This window comes from Barbus barbus (genome assembly GCF_936440315.1).
Source record: "Barbus barbus genome assembly, chromosome: 40".
Classification (NCBI taxonomy): domain Eukaryota; kingdom Metazoa; phylum Chordata; class Actinopteri; order Cypriniformes; family Cyprinidae; genus Barbus; species Barbus barbus.
The window spans coordinates 6456004-6472637 of NC_136718.1; the positions used below are offsets into that span (position 1 = coordinate 6456004).

Below are 16634 nucleotides of genomic sequence, written 5' to 3' on the forward strand. Positions count from 1 at the left end.
TGATCAATTAAATGTTTATGACTTTTTAAAGGATTATCAGGTACTTCCCAAAAGGAAGCAGCGTGACTGAAAGTGTCAGACAGTTCATCTTTCAGTCACAGTGAAACTCAATAAGAGTGACTCATGTACATTTCTAAAATTGTAAAATGATTAGGTTATGAATTTAGCATGTGATTGAGATTATGTGAAAGGATTGTAGTTGAGTATGCTCACTTTAAAAATAACCATTCGCATGCAACAAATGCAGAGAACGCTGGTGCATGTCGAATCAGCAGACAATGAGAGTTTTATATCAGTAATTCAGTTGACCAGTTGATTGTTTGGTCAATTTAAATAAAAACAAGGCCTCAAAAATAGTAGGCCTATATAAATGAAACAATAGGTTATATGTTATTTAGATATGTGTGATACAATATACACTATGTTTCAATGATTTGAGGTTAGGAAGATATTTTTAAAAATAAATAAATACAGCTACACTGAACAAAACTATAAACGCAACACTTTTGTTTTTGCCCCGATTTTTCATGAGCTGAACTCAAAGATCTAAGACTTTTTCTATGTACACAAAAGGCCTATTTCTCTCAAATATTGTTCACAAATCTGTGTAAATCTGTCTTAGTGAGCACTTCTCCTTTGCCGAGATAATCCATCCACCTCACAGGTGTGGCATATCAAGATGCTGATTAGACAGCATGATTATTGCACAGGTGTGCCTTAGGCTGGCCACAATAAAAGGCCGCTCTAAAATGTGCAGTTTTACTGTATTGGGGGGGCGGGGTCAAATAAATGCAGCTTTGGTGAGCAGAAGATACTTCTTTAAAAATATTTTTCAAAGCTTACAGACCCCTAACTTTTTAATGGTAGTGTACATCACCCAATGAAAACAATAAAAAACAATGAACATGTTCATTTTTTCTTCCAATATGTGGCACCATTAACAGCAACTAAATAATTTATATTTGTTATTAAAATGTCAATATCAAGAAAAAAAATCTAAGAAATACCCTTTACATTCACATATTATTCAGTTTAATGGACACAAATAAAAAACAGACACCAAAATTGTGCATATTTTTACTTCTAACCATCTTCTTAAAGTACGTGCAGAAGGCATATGTGGGATATTTTTCCATTGATAGTGAAATAAATGTAGTGCATCTTAAACCAGGAAGTACTTGTGACTTATTCATGCTGAAGAAAACATTCTTTACAGCGATTAAATCTCACACAAGCATGTGGTAAACTAGTAAACTGGTATGCAGATCCATTTAAGAACAGACAGTACATCCAAGCAGAGGAATACTGATGTAACAGCACAGCTCAGGTTCCACTAAACCTGTGCAAACTCAAGTGATCATTTTAGGTGAGCAGATTAAGACTTAATCCCATGTTTAGTTTACATACTTGACATTCTTCCAAGCAATTGGCAGTGTTCAAGAGTTAAGAAGAGATGTTTATGGGTTTAAGACAATGACATGATGTCTTCTGGAATGTGTTGCGTGTAAGATTTAGACAGAAGCATCTGGACTCTGGTTTCCTTCTTGACTGACACAGTTCCGTTTCCTTTTTGAAGACACTGACATGCACTCACTCGCACCTGTACATGTATGTGAGCAGGAGGTGTTTAGGTGCTTCAACAGATGCTTACGAATGGGGGAATGTGGGGTAAATTGTGTCATGCTGATCTATTGAGTGTGTGACAGCGCTCCAGCGCCTTGACCGTATCCAAAGCCCTTTGGTCCAAAGTTCTTGGCATAACAACCTGTGTACAGCACAAAATAAAGTTAATATAGTACCATGACAATGGTATTATTTTTTTTTTTTTTTAATTATGCAGAAAATGTGAGTGATGTTGTTGCAAATCTCGCCAAAATTATTGTAGATGGTTTCCAGGGCATTGCTGTTATGGCTGACAAAGATTTCACAGATTTCAGTTCCAATTCATAAACTCTTGATTTGAGTTGATTCAATTCATTTTGGATATACTGTATATCAGGTACAGTACATGTCACTTTTTCTAGAGGACTCCAATTCATTGTTGAAATATAAACACTTAAATTGTGGCTTTTTTTAAGTAAAAATATATAGAGTATGTAATATAGTGCATGTATTTAACAAAATACTCCTCTCTAGAGTTAATTGTCGAGTTATGGACATTGGATGGCTTTCCTGGGGTAACTATAGTGTTACATGCCATATTAGTAATTTACAAGCTGTTTTATTGATGCCTTATGTGGTTAAAATACTCCCTGGTGAAAAAATAAATAAATAAAAAGAAACCTTCACAGAAATTCAAATGGTTTGTAATGGTATTTGTTATGGAAATGTCACGAATCCGGTTCGTGGTCTTTTGTCCAACTGCCACAAGAGGTCGCCTCTCCATCATATTGGCTCTCACACCACACAGACTGTCATATATTACCCTGGACTGCATTTCCCAGCATTCATTGCACACAAGTACACACAGCCGTCTCAATCACACACTCACACCTGAGAACCATCTCACAATCACACACATCCTTTATAAACCATGGACTTCTTTTCACAGATCGCCGTGTATTGTTCTGCATATAGCACTCCCCAAGTGTTAGCTGCCTTACCGAGCCATTCTGTGTTCTCCAAGTCTAAGTTTAGTTTATGGTCTCGTTTCCTGTTTCCTGCCCTTGTATCGTGGATTTACCCCTGTCTCTGTACCTGACTTTATTGCTCAGGTTATCGGACTACCCCTCTTCTCAAGCCCTCTGGATATTGTTCACTGATCGAGGACCCACGCATGCCCTAGGATTACTCGTGTCTTGTCCGTGCCATACCCGTTTGCTGGTGTTTTGACCCTGTCTGTTATTTGACTAGGTTTATTAATAAAACCTTGCAAATGGATCCGCACGTCTCACGTCTCATTCACCCCGTTACAGGAAACATTGCAAACCATCAACTGTTAATTAAAACCATTAACTAATGGTTTTAATTAGCAGGGTTGCCAGGTTCATAGTTTTCCTGCAGAATTGGACCGCTTGTAACTTGTTTCCCACAGTTTAAAGACTTGCCATAATGCATCAATTGAGTTTTGATATTTGGATAGGGTAGTTGGATTTTGTGCCTATTTTTGATTGGCCTTTGGGCTGGTTTTGTTACTCAGACCTGGCAACCCTCTCCTGTAGTGCGTTTTTGACCATATTCCATTAGGATTTAGTGGTTTTAACATGCCACCGAAAGAAACTGACAAATTCCCAGTGCAGAACCACAGGGACAGTTACAGATTACATTAAAAACATTACAATTGTTAACCATGTGTGACAGAATTTTAAAGAGGAGACTTTGTTTCATATCAAAAGTCACAAAACTTAAAATTATTGGATGGGAGGCACACTGCAAGCGATGTTAAGGGAAGTTTTTTCATGTATCTGCAGAAAAAGCATAACATAGACTCAAAGATCAATCTTGGGATTTTGGATTCGATGTCGGTTCATGAAAATGAAGCTTGACTCAAATCAATTAATATTGTCGACGCAGCCCTAGCTGCTTTATCATTTATAAGATTTTCTAGGTAGTTGCTTGGCATGAATCACTAAAATGAGAGAAGATAACATTGGATACTCTGCCTTTGCAGTAGATTTCTCCGTCCTTGTCGGCTAAAGTTGTAGATTCCAGCCCCTTGCCACACTTTACACATCGGAAACAACCCCTGTGCCATGCCTGCAGAGAAGAAGACCACAGTTACTCAATGAAGATCATTTCAAGAGCTTACAAGACCATAACTGATAGCTTAGTTCAGTGGTTCTCAAACCTCTCCATGAAGTACCCCCAGCACTGCACGTTTTGTATGTCTCCCTGTATCTGACTATGTCCCTATATCTATCTCACTATATCTGGAACACCCACTTCAGGTCTTGCAGTCTCCACTAATGAGCTGATGAGTTCAATCGGGTGTGATAGATGAGGGAGACATACAAAATGTGCAGGGCTGGGGGTACTCCAGGACAGGTTTGAGAACCACTGGCTTCGGTAATTTTGGTGCACCATGACAGCATTTCTTCCTGTCATTTCTGCTTTTGGCTTACATTTCCTGCCCCTATGACTTTTTCAGCTGCGTAGACGGCCTTGCTACACCGTGGACAAACATCAGAGCCACCAAACTTCTGAGCAAACTTGGATGTGTTGGGGTTATTAGTTGGCTGGTGTTCTTGAGACCTGGAATCAGAAGACACACAATACAAGATTCAGATACTGAACAGCCACCAGATTGGCCACAGTTTGCAAGATTCATGCCAACAAAACTTTAAAAGAATATTTTCCCCAATATGTATATACTGCAATCATAAAATCTGCTCCAAATCTGTTTTGACATTTTCCTGTGGAACACAAAATAAGTCGTTTTGATAAATGTTCACACTGCTCTTTTCTGTAGAATGAGCAGTGTGAAACTCTAGTTGGTTGCTTTATATCTTGATCAAACGGTTCCTTTCCATGTAAGTGTTGGCAAGAATAGGCTATAAAGTATACATTATGCCAACAGCCAAAGTCTAATTTTGTGAGACTAGATGCTAAAAGAATGAAATCTGAAGCAATATTTAAGAATCAAAATGCAAATTAAGTGTACTCTTACTCCACATGTTTAATTCCCAGTGACTCTCCTTTGTCCATGCTCAGAGTTCCTGCGCCAGCGCCATAGCCGTAGCCTTTGGGCCCGTATTTTTTGCCATAACAGGCTTTGCAGTAGATCTCATTCTCATGGACGGCTACAGTAGTGCTGTCTAGATTTTTCCTGCACACCACTGAAATGAGAAGGACGAGTGAATATGACAAGCTACATAGATAAAAGTGTTCTGCAGTGACCTTCAGCTTCAAGACTTCAAAAACATAATGAAAGTAACCAGGTTACCAAAACAAACCTGTTGTTTTAACCAATGTAGATGTCAGAAAGTGTGGCGAGTGGAGGATATCACAGTATATCTATGTTTGAAAGATATACATTATATAGATGAGAAAGTATATTTTTCATAGTTTAATATTAGAAATATTATTGCTATATCATTGAACTCTACTGTGCTAGTGTTTTGCATTTTGTGATCATAAAGTCTTGTCTGTCTAGAGGACCACCTAGGCATGGTTCTGGGTTTAATTTTTCATTAAAGGTGCTTTGATTTTTTTTTTTCCTGCAGACAGTCTGTCTGGAATGCAGAGCCTTTGAGGGCCCAACGCAAGTTATTGAAAGCTACAAAGCGAGGATATTATATTTCATAAGCGATTTATAGAGACAACCAGAAGAGAGCGCCAGAGAACAATCTAGACCAAAAAACTGATGTTACCACCTGAACTATGACTCTGACCAAATTCATAAATTATTCGTCATTACCATTATCCATAATTAGAAGTAGTTTCTCCTAAATTAAAGCAAATCCCATACTTTTTAAATGTAAGAAAAATGTAGTAATAATGAATTGCAAGGTAATAAATTATCTAGATTCTAATGCTTTATTCAAACTTGTAAACGTATTTGACAGGAGAGTCTGTGGTATCAAGATGCAGTTTTATGACCCTAATTTCACACACTCAAAAGTACTGTTTAAATACATATGTAAACAACCAACATTGGACAGCTTGCTTCAATGCAGTTTTAAAATTATTCTGGCACACATTTTTCAATTCAGCACTGAGTGTTGTGCCTGTAGTTGTACAAAAGATGAATAATTATTATCTGATAAATTATATATTAAGCTTTATTCATCAGAAAGAGTCTGCCCTTGGTAAACTTTGTTAAACCAGCAGACCTACTGATGTGTGGACTCATGGCACTGGGCAGCACAGGAAAATGAACAAGACTTACTGCACAGGAAGCAGGATCTGTGGAAGCTCCGCCCTTCACACTGCACTTCCTCTGCAAAATATACTGTTTTCTGGCAGCAGCCACATTTGTTTCCACCCCCAAGAGGCATCCTGTAACAAACACACACACACACACACACACACACACACAGAGACGTGACCTGAAATCACCTATATTCATTCATTCATTCATTTTTGGGGACATCCTAATGATTCCCACAAGTAAAAATGATATTCAAATCCAGAAAATGTGTGTAGTCAAGTGTAACAGTCTAAGTGTAGTCGATAGGAAGACCTGAAGTTCTGTAAATACTATACGAGTACATGTAATTATACTGTAGTTAGCAAAGAAAAACAAGAAACAAGAACTTTACATAAAAGTGATGACATACCACAAGAGAAATGCAATGCCAAAAAAGGCATTAAGGTTATTAAAGAATGCATGTCTGAAATCTGAAACGAGGCAGTTCTGATGTAAAAGCACATTTGGACTTTCAAAAGCACATACTTGTTGTGATTCCAGAGTACAACTTGTACTGCTTGGCAAGCTTACGAGTTCCCTTTTCTAAATATTCCTCCCGCTTCACTAGACTAACATTGCAATGGACCTCCAGTCAGCCGGAATTAATTTGATCCGACCTTGAATAAACAAATAAAGTCTTGTCCATAACCCGCATTAAGGCTGCAACACAAAACCAAACCAAACAGACGTCAGTTGTTTTGCTGTATCTGGAATCTGCATTGAGACTGATACAGAACAAAACAGGATTTTTTTTTCTTTGTCCATGACCTACATTAAGGCCACAAAACAAAACAGAAATCAGTTGTTTGCACTGAGAGTGAGCTACAAAACAAAGTAGGAATGTTGTTTTGGCTTTTGTTTTGTCCATAACCTATACTGAGACACAAAACAAAACAGGAGTCAGTTTTGTTTGGTCCAGAATATTTTATTTTTTTTGTCCATGTTATGCATTAAGGCCACAGAACAAAAGAGAAATCAGTTATTTGCATTGAAACTGAGGCCAAACACAAAACAGAAATAAATGGTTTTTTATTTGTTTGTTTTTTGTCCAGAATCTGCATTGAGCCACAACAAAACAAAACAAAACACAAAACTGTAAAAAAAAAAAAAAAAAAAAGCTGACCTAACTCAAAATAAGGCAATTTATCTCACTCAAGTTAACTCAACTAGCAACCAACAACTTAAAAACTTTAGTTCATCTAATGAAAAGTCAGTCTATTGAGTTTTAAAAGATCTGTTAGATCAACCAAATATTTTTTAGCATTTAGCAATGTTAATCTTTTTTTAAACAGTTCCTCTTTCATTAACCCCCGGTTTCACAGACAAGACTTGAATTTAAAACCAGACTAAAATCTAAGTCTGAGCTTTTTCAACTAAAATAAACTTGCTCTGACTGATCTTAAAATATATTGGTGCCTTTATTTAGTCTCAAAATGGACACCAGTAATGTTTTTTTCTAAGGCACGTTTATAAAAAGTTACTTAAATATCCTAATTGAACTATGGCCTAATCCTGGTTTAATCTAAACCAGGGGGCTGTTTCATAGTTTACCAAATAAACCAGGCTTATTTCAGTAATTCTGACTTATTTTAACTTGATTTGGTTTCTGAAAGCAAAATTACCATTGCTCAAGCTCAGTCACCGTGGCAACTGAGAAACTAATGTGGTCAGGAGCAGGCTAAGCTGAGCTCCTCTAACACTGACCAATAGGAACTCATCGATATTACTCTCTCACATACAATTAGTTGACTTTATTATTAGTTCAAAATGAAAAGTATACAGAAAATACACCTTAAATAATAAAATAAATAAAAAAATAGGCTACAACCAACTGTATTTAATGTATTGTGCCCAAAATGTAGGCTAATGACATTAACATAGTTGGTACTTGTGCATTCAGTTGATCAGCAGTTTCTAGCCATACAGCCTTTCTCTCTGAGTTTATGACAGCTGTTACAGCTGAGCTGTACCTTTTATGGTTATTAGAATATTAAAACATTACAATCTAAAAATCAAACTACAATCTTAAGGGCTGCTTAAGAATAAGCGTGCACATCAAATTATCCTGACTCATTGAACCTGGATCGAATTAGTCAGAGTTAGGTTTCGTGAGATTGCGTGAACTTAAATTGTCATTTAAGAAACCGCTTTAGTCACGATTGATTTGTTAGGTTATTTCAAGTCAGGTTTTGGACTTTAATCCCCGCTTTTCTTAACGTCTTTTATGAAACAGCCCCCTGGGGTTAGACTTATGTTTATTTTCGAAGCCCACTACATAATATGGGTAGTATTTGCCTCTTATAAATATAGGCAAACATTTATACTGATAGACAAATGCATCAAATCCAGCAGTTGCAATGCGATGCATAGGCTATATACCTCAGCACACGATTCTCAACCATGGTGAGGATCAACAAATGTTAAAACAGTGACAACAGCAGCAGCACAAAACAATTATAATATTTGAATAATAATTAACAATATTTTCAAGCTGCAATGCATGCTGGGAACTTGTGCCATATTGTTCAATGTAAAATTGTTTGTTCAGAAGACTCAATTTGAAAAGTTGGGAGAACATTTGGATATGGTGTGTGAACAAATACTTGAGTATCTAAGTACAGTAAACAAAACAACTTTTGATAGCAACATGTTTAGAGTATATCTGTTCAGTTCACTTGAAAAATTAAACTGACTTCTACTTAAAATTACTTGTTCAGGCTATTTTTTTACATTTGTTAGTATAACTTTTCGAAAGTTGGATTTTTTTTTTTTTGTGTGAAAAAAAAAAAAAAAAAAAAAGTTGCTCTGTTTTTAGTTTTGACCCAGTGTGGGTTCAGGGTTGTACATTTTCTTTACGCCTATACATTTGACAGTGAATCATGCTGTCTGGTCTGCTGTAATTACTGGGAAATGTCTCATTGATTTTATTCCATAAAAGGGATGGTTGGTTATAATCTAGACATTCCTGCATAGTTCTGCTGTCTCCAGTCTAAACATTAACTCCAGCCCCTGACTCCAAACCTGTAGGATTGTCAAGGATATGTGAGGAAATGACATGACATACACAAGCCTGTTATGCTCTCTGATGGCTATTTCCCTTATTCTGTCGCAAACACATGCTTCTCGGACGCTACCACAGAAGGTCATGAAAAGTTTGATAGGTTCATATCTAGACTTAAGGACAATTGACTGTATGATAATACTGTGAAATTGCTTTAGGCAGTGGTCTGATTAAATCTACTTCACACTTCCTGTGATAGAGTTCTTGAGCTCTATTGATGCCTACAAATCCACCATGCTGCATTAGTCTCATTTATATGACACTATATATGCATGTCTTCAAGCTCACCCAGTTCCACAAACACCAACCAAAAAAAAACACTATTTTACAAAAACTCAACTACACACTTCAAAAAATAAAGGTTCTTTATTGGCATCAATTGTTACATGAGGAACGTTTAACATCCATGAAAACTTGGTCAAAATGTTCCAAAGACTGATTTTTGGTCTGATTGAGTCCAGTTATTCTACTAGAAAACAAGACCAGACAAGTCACATTTCTGATTCTAGATCAGAAAATTTAGTAGTAGTTTGTAACTGTGAAAGGGAAGAATTTAACTTGCTTCTCTACAAATGCCAAGAATTTAGTCAGCTGAATAAAATCGAGAAGGTCTGTTGAGGACGAAAGAATTTAAAGAATTCCAAGAAAACAAAAACTCAATTTCAGCCTTATGAGCTGCACACAAGCTTGCAGAGCCATTACGCAAGAGAAGAGGAAAGTGTGTAGGCGACACAATCTGACGTGTGAAGAGCTTCTTACCTGAAGAGATCTCAGTTTGTGGACAGAAAGTCAGCAGTCAAAGTCCAGCAGACTGTGGAAATGAGAACAGATTCTCCAGTCCTAACACTTGTAACGGTGGATGGGTCACAGGAGCTCTGGGGTGGGGCGGTGAGGGAAGTGAGTCGTGCTGTGGTGAGATGTTAAAGGAACAGCACTACCTCATGACTCTGCTGTGTGTTTGCTCACTGACACCCCCTCCTCTGATGCTCACTGACGCTGAACACGGCCGGAGACATCAACATACAACTACTAAAAAATCAAGAAAGTTCTTTTAACCTTCATTTACAGTGCAATAAGTCAATGTTTATTGAGGTTTATTAACTTTCATACCTCAGAGAACTGACCTTATGTGGAAATATACAGCAATAAAAAAAGTTCTGCACATCCATATTCTAAACCAATGGTCCGACTAGGAAACTTGGATTTCAAACCTGTCCTGGAGGCACCCCTGTCCTGCACATTTTGCATGTCTCCCTCATCTAACACACCTGATTCAAATTATCAGCTCATTAGTAGAGACTGCAGGACCTGATTTGGGTGTCTCTAATAAGGGAGACATACAAAATGTGCAGGGCAGGGGTGCCTCCAGGACAGGTTAGAAAACCACTGTTCTAATGCTGAATTCATGTGCTATTAGAATTATCGTAAATACGACATTCCTAGTCGGAAATTGACCATATAAGGTCTCTCTAAGGCCGTTCATGTCCAATTTCTGACTAGGAAGCTCGTATTTATGATAATTCCGATAACACGTGAATGCAGCATAAACCACTTAACCTACCCAATACCTACAGCAGTGGTTTTAAACTCATGGAGGGCCACAGCTCTGCACAGTTTAGCTCCAACCCTAATCAAACACACCTGATCCAGATAATCAAGGTCTTCAGGATCACTAGAAACATCCATGCAGGTGTGTTTTGGAGCTGGTTGAAGCTAAACTCTGCAGAGTTGTGGCCTTTCAGGGATTGATTTTGAGACCACTGACCTACAGTGTTGGGAAAGGTTTTTCAAAGGAATTGCTTGTGCCTCTGCACACACTCCCAATTCCTCTCAACATGGGGACAGGAGAGCTGTCAGTGAATAAATGGGAAAACAACGTAATTGGCATTACTTATTTGAAAAAGTAATTTAGATATTGTAAATTTAAAAGTAATGCATTACTTTATTTGAAAAAAAGTAATCTGATTACTTGTAATGTGTTACCCCTGACACTGAATACCCAAGCATAACCACTACAACAACAACCTTACTTACTATCTATAAGGAGCAGATTAGGAGTTTATTGAGGGGAAACTTTTAAAGAAAATATTAAAATACAAAATAAAGTAGATTATTTACCACAGTCCAAAAGTTTGGTCAGTAAGATAATATATAATATATATAAGTAATGTGTGTATATATACTTTTATTTAGAACAGATGCATTAAACTGATCAAAAGTGACAGTAAAGACAATTATAATGTTACAAAAAAAGATTTATATTTCAAAACAAAATGGTGTACTTTTGAACTTTCTATTCATCAAAGAACCCTAAAAATGCATCACGCTTTCCACAGAAATATTAAACAATACAACTATTTTCAACATTAATAATAGTAAATGTTTCTGGAACAGCACATCAGCATATTAGAATGATTTCTGAAGGATCATGTGACCCTGAAGACTGGAGTAATGATGCTGAAAATTCAGCCTTGACAACATTAAGAAATTAACATTTAAATATATTAAGCTATAATAATATTTCATAATATTACAGTTTTTACTATTCTTAATCAAATGAATGCAGCCTTGGTGAGCATACAATACTTTTTAAAAACATTCCAAACTTTTGATGTAGTGTGTTCATATTTAACTATTTAGCTATTAAAAATATTTAATAGAAACTATAGTTTCTATAATAGTATATTTGTTGACTTTATATTTATAAAATGGCCTTGTGGAATGGGTTTGTGCTTATTTGTGAACTTGTGCTGTCAAGATTTTTGCTAAGTGACCTTGCTGACAATGTACAGTCCGTTATTTTATAGTTCATTTACATCAACAGATGGAGTCCAGCTGCTAAAAACCAACGAAGCAGCTCTGACCTTCATATTTTTTATTGCTTGGGTGGGTCTGGAAATGCCACGAGCATGTGGGCAATGCACTACTGTTCCTCTTCGGAGTGAATAAATATCCCATCAGGCTGTTGTCAGAGCATCTCTTCCTCTACCAGGGTAATTACAGTGTTAAAATGATCTACTGTAGCGAGCGGGACTGCTTTGAAGGGACTATTAGCTCCAGTTAAAGCAAAGTACAGTTTCAGATAATAACTGAAAGTTAATTTGGCTGAAATGTTCAAGGCCACAACAAAAAGGAACTTCAGAACAGTCATTTATTAAAAATATACACTGTAGTTTGCAACAGACACCTACCAAGTAAAGGCAGATTTGTTTTCATACAGTCATGGCCAAAAATATCGGCACCCTTGGTAAATATAGTCAAAGGACGCTGTGAAAATGAATCTGCATTGTTAATTCGAATGGGACTGGCTTCTATGGGCATGATGAAACTAAAAATTTGCTTTTTAGCAGCAAACACTAAATATGGGTTTGGTGAACACAGGGATAAAAAGTACCCCATGTGTACAATGAAATATACTGTTCTATTTTTAATGTTGTGGGCTATATTTCTGCTGGAGGTCCTGGACATCTTGTTTAGACACATGGCATCATGGATTCTATCAAATACCAACAGATAAAAAATCAACAAGTGACTGACTCTGTTAGAAATCTTATAACGGGACATGTTTGGATCTTCCAACCGGACAATAATCCAAACACAAACCTCAAAAACTACACACAAATGGGTCACTGAGCACAAAACCAAGCTTCTGCTGTGGCCATTCCAGTCCTCTGACCTGAACCCTGTAGAAAATGAGTGAGGTGAACTGAAGAGAAGAAGCACCGTCATGGAGCTGTGAATCTAAAGGGTCTGGAGTGATTCTGAATTAAGGAATTGTCTCTGATCTCTTGTCAGGTGTTCTCTAACCTCATCAGGCATTATAGGAGAAAATTTAGAGCTGTTAAACTGGCAAATGGAGGTTTCAAAAAGTATTGAATAAAAGGGTGCCATTAATTGTGGCCAATGTGTATTAGAGAAAAAATATTTATTTCATAATGATATGTCCCCTCATTTTAAATTCTTATCATCCAATGAAAGGTTAGATTATTTAGATTTTTTTAAATAAAAGATCAAAAGGATTAACAATGCAGATTCATTTCTTTGCCTTCTTTGATCATATTTACCAAGGGTGCCGATATTTTTGGCCATTACTGTATTTATAAGGTACGGGTATTTTGAACATAGGTGTTCAAATGAGTGTTAGTACCAGCAAATCAATAACATATTGTCAAATATATTGGTTATTTGCTTGATTTTTAGCAAGAGACATCTGTTTTTAAACCAAATGTTAACCACAAAAACATTTCCATAATTGCCTCCAGTTATAATGGGCAAAACAAATGGTGAAAATTTGGCCCATATGTTTTCATGTCATATCTACTGTAGGTCAGACATGACGGCTGGTTCCCACATCTGGTCCTGAAGTGAATGCTGTCTGGGTCCTGATTTCATAATTTCTTTCTCCTCATTGTGTATTTGTACAAGAGATCTAAAGGAAAATAGATTTACGTAGCTTTAGAGAGGTAATTTGGTTGCAAAATCTGATGACCGTGACTGGAGATTGACTAAAACTCACATTAGATTGCAAATATTACATATTAGTTATACTTCACAACTAAAATACCCTTGGTGGAGAGATGTTGTCATGATTCCACTCAGTCATGTTTATAAGGCTCGCTGGCACCATCTTGTGGCATCAAATGAATAATTTTGAGAAATGGTCACAGAAACAGTGTACCGTTATGGCTCTGTATTAGATTAATCATTTAGAAATTATATCAAGCTTGTAACAATGTGTGATTTGACCAGCTGCCAAATGCATGCATGAAAATTTCATATCGTCTCTGGCCCAACAAATGGCCCTGCATTTTGGACATTGTTGCACTGTTTTTACTGTTTTCCTGGATCTGTTCCAGGTATGCAGTTGGATTCTCAACTCCCTGACAGCCTGACGTGTCAAACCTAAATCACTTTCTTTCTTCCATCAAACAAACTTCAGAAAGTCTAAGGCTGCATCCGAAATCGCATATTTCCCTACTACAACCCGAATTCCGGAAATGTTGGGAAACGTTTTTTTTTTTTTTAAATGAAGTGAAAACTAAAAGACTTTCAAATCACATGAGCCAATATTCTGTTCACAACAAAACATAGAGAACACAAACAAATTGAAGAAAAATAAATTGTATACTTTTATTCACTAAATGAGCTCATTTCAAATTTGATGCCTGCTACAAGTCTCAATAAAGTTGGCACGAGGGCAACAAAGGGCTGAAAAAGCAAGAAATTTGGAAAAGATTCAGCTGGGAGAACATCTAGCAACTAATTAAGTGAACTGACATCAGGTCTGTAACATGATTAGCTATAAAAGGGATGTCTTAGAGAGGCGTCTCTCAGAAGTAAAGCTGGGCAGAGGCTCTCCAATCTGTGAAAGAGTGCGTAAAAAGATTGTGGAATACTTTAAAAACAACATTTCTCAACATCAAATTGCAAAGGCTTTGAAAATCACATCATCTACAGTGCATAATCTCATCAAAAGATTCAGAGAAACTGGAGAAATCTCTGTGTGTAAGGGACAAGGCCCACGACCTTTGTTGGATGCCCATGGTCTTCGGGCCCTCAGACGACACTGCATCCCTCATCGGCATGATTCTGTCATTGACATTACTAAATGGGCCCAGGAATACTTCCAGAAACCACTGTCGGTACACAATCTGCCGTGCCATCTGCAGATGCCAACTAAAGCTCTATCATGCAAACAGGAAGCCATATGTGAACATTCAGAAGCGCCGTCATGTCCTGTGGGCCAAGGCTCATTTAAAACGGACAGTTTCAAAGTGGAAAAGTGTTCTATGGTCAGACGAGTCCAAATTTGACATTCTTGTTGGAAATCACGGATGTCATGTCCTCCGGGCTAAAGAGGAGGGAGACCTTCCAGCGTGTCATCAGCGTTCAGTTCAAAAGCCAGCATCTCTGATGGTATGGGGGTGCATAAGTGCATACGGTATGGGCAGCTTGCATGTTTTGGAAGGCACTATGAATTCTGAAAGGTATAGAAAGGTTTTTGAGCAACATATGCTCCCCTCCAGATGACGTGTATTTCAGCAGGATAATGCAAAACCACATACTGCAGCTATTACAACCGCATGGCTTCGTAGTAGAAGAGTCTCTGCTGATCCAGATCTTCCAACTATAGAGAAAATTTGGTGCATCATTAAATGAAAAATTCGTCAAAGACGACCACAAACTCTTTAGCAGCAGGAAACCTATATCAGGCAAGATTGGGACCAAATTCCAACACCAAAACTCCAGAAACTCATAACCTCGATGCCCAGACATCTTCAAACTGTTTTGAAAAGAAGAGGAGATGCTATACCATGGTAAACATGACCCCGTTCCAACTATTTTGAGACCTGTAGCAGGCATCAAAATTGAAATGAGCTAATTTTGTGCATAAAATTGTAAAATTTCTCAGTTTAAACATTTGTTATGTTATTTATGTTCTATTCTGAATACAATATTGGCTCATGTGACTTGAAACTCCTAGTTTTCATTTTAGTCAAATTTAAAAAAACATCCGAAAATAGGCGAGAAACATGAGACAAAAGAAGCTTGCCTGCATACCTCAGGAGAGGATTAAGTCACGTGACAATGACAAGATGGTAAATATAATACGTCCAGATTACATTCATACTACTCACATTCATACTATATACAATATACTCTTTTTGCACTCATAAAGTAGGCTACGTGTAATTATTAAAAAAAAATACAAGTATGCAATTTTGGATGCGCGGCGCCCTAATACACCTATGTGAAAAAGAAGTGTGACTTAGCTGTAGGACTATTGATCAAGCACTTGTAGTATACTTCAAAAAAAAATTTTTTTTTTTTTTTTACTGTACTTGCAAAAAACTATGATATTAATGGAATAAAAGACCCCTTAATGTACTTAAAGTGTTCACTTTCATGACTGTTTCAACACAAAGTAGGCCTACACTTTGTACACTAAAGTACACTTTGTAATAATGCCAATTTAAAAGATTTACTTTATATTACATTTTAAGTCATCATTAAGTCATGTTTTAATAATATTTTGTCATGCTTTAAATAACTACATTTTTTATGTGTTGACTAACATACTAAAGCACACATATAGTAGCCTACTTGTTTATAATTTCAGCTGTAGTGTTATAAATGTACTAAATAGCAACTTCATCATTATAACTGTGTTTAAATTCACATGGACGAGAAACTGAATGAATGGCAATCTCAGACTAAACTGTATCTATACAGTTTATATCTCAACTCTATTGCCCACTTGAGGTTTTTATTGCCACAGCAGGTTTGTCAGTGTTTTTGCAGCATTTGTCATTCTGGCCATACAACTGAATCTAAATTGAAACTGAACTGTTTGAATACATGAACATCCATAAAACTTTTGATAAATATTAGCTTAAGCATATTTGATATATTGGCCTACAATATGAACATATGTATATGGCTTCTTCAATTAGTGAAAGTAAGTACACCGAAGACATGATGTGTATTTCCACAGCTGTGACCTGCTTTCCCCTGAACCTCATGTGCCACAACTGCATATGAACAGAGGCCAAGTATATTAATCCTGAGAATTAAAACGATTCTTAAAGGGATAGTTCACCCAAACATGTAAATTCTATCATCATTATTCCCTTTTTTTCTGTTATTTCTGTTGAGCACAAAAGAAGATATTTTGAAGAATGTTAGTAACAAAACAGGTCTCAACTGACTTGATAGTATAGAAAA

The 16634-nt window shown here is 36.7% G+C and overlaps 1 protein-coding gene across 1 annotated transcript; it reads right to left on the minus strand.

Moving 5' to 3' along the window:
* Positions 1–753: 753 nt before the first annotated feature.
* LOC306859164 (cysteine and glycine-rich protein 1-like) lies at positions 754–9876 on the minus strand. Its single transcript, XM_079400060.1, has 6 exons — positions 9669–9876; positions 5828–5937; positions 4607–4775; positions 4062–4191; positions 3603–3696; positions 754–1765 (listed from the first exon to the last, which is right to left on the minus strand). Exons 2-6 carry the CDS (start codon positions 5934–5936, stop codon positions 1689–1691), a joined length of 579 nt encoding a protein of 192 aa, XP_079256186.1. The 5' UTR covers position 5937; positions 9669–9876; the 3' UTR covers positions 754–1688.
* Between the last annotated feature and the right edge of the window lie 6758 nt (positions 9877–16634).

Excerpts from the sequence above, each read along its gene's own strand:
- LOC306859164 (XM_079400060.1), bottom strand. The coding sequence starts at position 5,936 with ATGCCTCTTGGGGGTGGAAACAAATGTGGCTGCTGCCAGAAAACAGTA. Across the intron at positions 4,192-4,606 it reads CTGGGAATTAAACATGTGGA|GTCTCAAGAACACCAGCCAA; the intron begins GTAAGAGTACAC and ends TTCTGATTCCAG. Across the intron at positions 1,766-3,602 it reads CGGAGAAATCTACTGCAAAG|GTTGTTATGCCAAGAACTTT; the intron begins GCAGAGTATCCA and ends TGCTGTACACAG.